This window comes from Leucopleurus acutus (assembly GCF_964270905.1).
Source record: "Leucopleurus acutus genome assembly, chromosome: 8".
Lineage (NCBI taxonomy): Eukaryota > Metazoa > Chordata > Mammalia > Artiodactyla > Delphinidae > Leucopleurus > Leucopleurus acutus.
In genome coordinates, this window is record NC_139151.1 from 68,211,035 (window position 1) to 68,217,034 (window position 6,000).

At 42.8% G+C, this 6,000-nt stretch overlaps 1 protein-coding gene across 1 annotated transcript in view; it reads left to right on the forward strand.

The window, feature by feature from the left end:
- The window catches only part of SPON1 (spondin 1), a gene marked incomplete at its 5' end in the record, with an annotated part of 272,548 nt that extends 271,191 nt beyond the window's left edge, over positions 1-1,357 (forward strand). The window contains one exon of the mRNA XM_082845249.1: positions 1,038-1,357. Coding sequence (XP_082701375.1) covers positions 1,038-1,201 — 164 coding nt within the window. The 3' untranslated portion in view covers positions 1,202-1,357. The remainder of the gene's footprint in view (positions 1-1,037) is intronic.
- Between the last annotated feature and the right edge of the window lie 4,643 nt (positions 1,358-6,000).

Sequence of the window (6,000 nt, forward strand, 5' to 3'; positions counted from 1 at the left end):
CGCAGTGGTTGAGAGTCCTCCTGCCGATGCGGGGGACACGGGTTCGTGCCCCGGTCCGGGAAGATCCCACATGCGGCGGAGCGGCTGGGCCCGTGAGCCATGGCCGCTGAGCCTGCGCGTCCGGAGCCTGTGCTCCGCAACGGGAGAGGCCACAGTGAGAGGCCCGCGTACCGCAAAAAAAAAAAAAAAAAAATGTTGTCTATTGCACATGGCAGTCAGTTGGCCAGTCAACAAACATTATGCCCAACTATGTTCCAGGCAGGCACTATGACATAAAACTCAGCGTAGTATTGACTGGATAATCATAAATGTAATTAATTGGATCTACAATGGAGTAATGTATAGAGTGCTATGGAAGCACTGTTTGTTTTTTGTTTTTAAAGATCTAACCTTGGGGTCAGGGAAGTTTTCTTTGAGAAAGTCTTGTCTATTTACACAGGAAAAATAATCAATTGTACCTGAGTTAACTTAGTACTTGAGAGGCTAAGTACCTGGGGGAGCAACGCATAAGAGAGAGTGGTTAACTGCTCCTTGAGTGGCTGCAGCATTAACAAGCCACCCCAAAACAAACAAGTCGCTACTGTCAGGTGGTGGCTCAGCTGGGGCTGGAAGGTCTAGATTGGCCTCACCTGTGTTTCTGGAGTCTCTCTCCACTTGGTCTCTCCAGCAGATAGCCAGGCTTGCTTACATAGTGGTGGAAAGGTTCCCGACAACTTTTTTCAAGCCATGTTTGCTCATGTCCCATTGGCCAAAAGCAAGTCATAGAGCCAAGCCCAGATTCAAGAGGTGGAGAAGCAGACTCTGCCCCTCGATGGGGAAGAGCTGCAAAGTATTTATGGCCAATTTCTGCAGTCTGTCACGTATAAGCTAACAGTCCCTAATAAGGACTCTAGCCATTATTTAATTCAACAAATCGTTACATACAAGAGCAGAAAAGCCCAGACAACCAACCAAGTTTGACAGCTGTTTACTAGAGTTCAGCTTCCTTGTTCTTTCCTCATGTCTGCTGGCCTAACCAGGTCTTCGCATGCTTTCAGGCTGCAGGATGCGCCCATGGACAGCCTGGTCAGAATGCACCAAACTGTGTGGAGGCGGGATCCAGGAACGCTACATGACTGTCAAGAAAAGGTTCAAAAGCTCCCAGTTTACCAGCTGCAAAGACAAGAAGGAGATCAGAGCATGCCATGTCCACCCGTGTTAACAAGGGTACACGTTTCCCAGGGCTGCACTCTAGACCCCTCAGAGTCACCAGTGGCTGGATTGTTTGTTTGCTTGTTTGTTTAAGGCAGTTTAAATCGTGTACACTAGTTTTCATTTCTGCAGTGTGGTCTGCCCAGTAGTCTTGTGGATGCCAGGGACATCCTTCTGTACACTTCTTGGTGGGCACAGACTGAGGGGGTGCTCCCTCATCCTCAGCCAGCCCTCATCCAGCACGAGTAGTGTCAGCCACCTGTACTGAATGGAAACGTGTCCCTCTGGAGCACCCACCTGGGTGGCAGGAAAGAGACCCCGGCCTCCTGCACACGGAGAGGCAACTGCCTGCAGATGACTCTGTGCCTGGTGCCGGGGCGCAGCATGGGGGAGACAGTCCCCGTCAGGTGGAGTGCAGATTCCCCTCATTCTCGTCTGGCCTGCTCCCTCTTGCAGGAAACTATTGTTTGCTCGTCTCTTCTCATTTAGTGGAACTTTAGGGCCCGTTGTTGAGTCTCCTCAGTCATCAACAGTTCTTGGGGAAAACAGCTGGCAGACATGAAGAGAAGCACTGATGGTGGGTGGCTTTTCTTCTTTCACCGAGAAATGCGTATGTATCTCAACCCCTAATATTGGTTCTTGATGCCCCAGAGGAAAGAAATGATGGCTGCTTTATTTGAACATAAGGTAACCAGTTCTTACACTTGAGGTAAAAGGTACTAAGTCTAGAAATCATTTTCCCCTTCTTTTTGGGGTTTTTTTGGACACAATTCTCTTAGGAAGCCAGCCTTACGAACCTTCTGATGTTAGATCCTGACTAGAACCAAGGCCAAGGCAGCAAAACTAGCCTCTATAGCAGTCCCAAACCTGAGTTTTTAAAATCTTCCGACACAGACTTTTAAGTTCTCAAACCAGTTTTTAACAAGAAAACATTTTTTCAGTTATGCAAACATTTTGTTAAATCTGTCTGCAGCCCACCAAGCCAGTCCTTCAACAGAAATACTATCTCTGTACTTGAGACGGTTTCTTAGAAAAAGTGTTTCAGAGGCCAAGAAAGACGACAAATCTAGGGAGGAAGGAATGTTGCAGAATCAAGCTTGGCCGTAAAATCTGGTGGGAAGTCAAACCTATGTCAGCCCTCCACACCAGGGGTCTGGTCCTCTGACACAACCATAGGGAAAGATCATGGTTTTCCATCCCCTTCCGAGCACTCATAAGCACACCAAATTCAGGGAGACTGACTATCAAGCATTAGTGTAAAAGGTCATTTTACCGAGTTGCGTCCGTCAGCAGTTGTTACTCATTCATTGTTAAAATTACCGTTTCATTTCTGTTGCAGGCCTTCTTTATCGTGCTTAATCCAAATATGTACCATGGATGAGATGCATACATTGCTTTGAATACAACTACTTTAAGAATCTGCATTAAACACATCAGGATATTCCAAACACAACATATATATATGCTATAGCCTTGAATCTGTACTATTTTCTTTTAACACAAGAGAGACTGTTCAATAAAAAACTCATTGGGTCTGTCTTTTGTGTTTTAAACTAATTCAGTGTTCAGAAGGTTGGGTCTTTTTAACAACTGTTTCCATTTCAATCAGAGTCAGCAAAGGATATGCCTTTTGCACCCTCATTCTGGAGGGACCACTATTACCAGTTCCTGAGCTCTCTGGAGGTTTGAGTTGTTTCCAACGTTATTTTTTAAATCCTTAAGTGAACTGCTTTCTTTAAGTGAACTGCTATCTCCTCCCACAAAGAAGCACAAAATTTAAAGAAATAAGAAGTTTAAGTTCTACTTGGACAAAAAAAAGTCCTGATACAGAATCTGCTCGCTTTTGCAACACTACTCTTAGCTACCCAGACGCATCCTTCCTCTCAACCCATGAAAAATCATCGAAGTTCCATATAATGGCAATTCCTAAGTAACTCTAAGGACAAGCCACCCTAGTAGCTCATGTTCTTATTTGGTCCCATTTTTAATCCAAATTTTGGAGACTTAAAACCAGGCACCTGGTTAATGGCTGAGAATGGGTAACATGTTTCTTGTTACATAAGTGTTAACTCTTTTTTTGTTTGCAAGGGGGAATTTTTAAGAAACATCAAATCTTTCTTACCAAAGTCTTGTGTTAGGTGGTTTATAGTTTCTCCGGCTAACCAATCATTTTGGAAATAAAGACTTTTTACTACAAAAATGAAATTTGTTTGGACTTGAGATACCTGAGATAGTAAACAGATCATAAGACACCCAGTTTAAAATTGCCATATAAAGAACTATAATTGTTTATATTTTTTTTATCAATGCCAAACCACTTGGACTCCAATTTACATCCACATTTTAAGATGAAAATAAGTTCAGCGATATATTCCCCACCAGACATGGGGTCACTCACCTGTCACCTTGCCAATGCATGATTTGAAGGAAATCTGTTGTAGCAAATAAGAATAAAGCCTGGGCTTCTTCAGACCCAGAACTGAAAAAATTTAAGCAATTTTGTGCTTTCTTAAATTTGAACTTTGTGTATTAAACGTGTTTTAGGCATAGTCAAGGTCTGTGTACTTCGTCCAGGAAGTAAGGATACATTACACATTCTCACATGACAACAATTCTCCAGAAACTTAGTCCAGGTCAAGTCCATGGCTAAAACGGCAAGACAAAAATTCGCAATGTCAAATTACTTCTGTGACCTAACAGCCCATGTTTCAGTTTAAAGGAGTTAAATATTAAACTGTACTAGGACTGTGCAGTCCTTTTTCCCCCGAGTTAAATATTTATATCCTAAAGAAATGGACAGTATTGTCCAAATAAGACTAAATATAAATGTTTAATCTCTAATTACAACACAGAGTCACGGAAGACAAGACATTGCACTCTTTGGTGCTATTAATTTTCATAACAGACAATTCATTTTGTTTTCATATTGCCCAAAGCAGGGAGAATGAATGAAAATAGTCCCTTTTGAAAAAGAGTGAGATACTGTAACAAACTATAAATAGCAGCTGAATGCTAGTGAGCATGAAGACAATTTTCCAATTTAAATCTTTTGAAATCTGTGAGCAAAAGATCTGTACTAAAATGTCAAATTTAAATGATGGCATCCCTGCTTTAGAAATACTGTCAGTACGCTCTGTCGGGCCGAGGAAGGAGTTGTACAACGGTTAAGCACGGGTAGCCTGGCTTCAAACCACTGCTGTTGTTTTACCTTTTCTGGCCTCAGGCTTGGTCACAAGCTTTCTTACACTGAAGGGTTTCTCTCCCCCACCTCCACAATTAGCCAGTTCCCATCCTGAGAGTGAGTTCTGATGGTAACCTGGCAGTAGTTTCACTGAATGTGTTTTACCCCGCCAGTCCCCTGCTTCCTCATAAACCAAGAAATGCCCACTTTGTGCTAAAGCTGGCTTGAGCTGCATTTCTATCACTTATGACTCTAAGTGTCCTGACCAATAAAATACACATGCAGTACTTCTACCCAGCCATCATCAGAGCAAAACGCGATTCCAGACTTTTCACTCGACGTAATGTCGTAACGGGAGATAGCGTTCATTATCTATCATTATCACTTTCTCATATTGCTCTGAATTCTTCATAAAACTCAGAATGTGTGCTTTAACTACTCCTGGCTTTAGAACTGATTGGTAAAAGTTCTCGTATTTTAACAGTACTCCTATTTAAGGTAATAATCCTCATAGTTTAACTGTTATGTGTTTAAACAGTTTTCCTTTACTTCAAGTAATTTTAAGTATTAGAAGGGAAAGGGGCCAACATCTTATTCAAGGCTACTGACTTGTTTACTCCACTTGGAGTTTATAAAAGTAGAGTCTCTACTTTTTGCTAGTGTTAGCATGTGACTCCTACTGGGTGATCTTAACCTGGAACTCACTAGCCCATCTAAGAACTCAGATGGGCCACTCAAGAAAAATACCTGGATCTCCTGCTCCCTCACCTACTACATTAGTGCTACTGAAAGAGAGACCGCAGCCTGGGAGCATCCACAAACTGTTCGTTACCATCCTACAATGAGAGGCAGAAATTAAAAGCATTCAGAAACTTTTATAGTAATTTGATACTGCCACAATATCCGAGAGTATGATTATTTTTCTAACAGTTCATGTTTTGTATTACATTAGGAAATTGTATCATTCCACGATGGTGAAGGTTAAACAATTTTTAAACGGACCCTTTACCTCAGTCTGAGTGGCACTGCACGACGCCATTCTCACTCACCAGTCAGAAAGCCTGCGAACCACAAGCTTCTGAATCTCTCAAATGCTTCTGTACCTAAACAGTAATAGCTGCTTCCAGACTTGCATACCTACGTGTCTATGACCGAGTGCCCTGCACTGGCTCTTCTTATGCCTCTAACATCCTACCCTATCAAGCAATTCAACTGCCCCATCACCCTCTGACTTTGCCACAGAATTTCTACGAATAGTAACCCGAACTTACTTCCCCCACTTCCTTTTCCTCCAATCACACCACAACCCACTATGATCTGGTCCCCCAAGCAGACTGACCAAAACAAATCTCTCGAACTCATCAGCAACCTCTAAACCTGCACTGCTGCCCCTTACCCCCCAGTCCTTGCACAGCACTCAAAGCTCTTTACCACCCCTCAGCTTCCTTGACAATAGTCTCCTGGGTCTTTCCAATTATGGGCTGCTTCTCTTGGCTTTTTCCTGCCTTTTCATCTTTTAATTTCCTAAGTGTTCATTCTCCCCAAAAGTGTTACCCTGGACCTTCTCTCAAACACACCTTCTATCTCAATCCACTCCCACCTCCTCAGTCATTAGCTCAAAATAGATC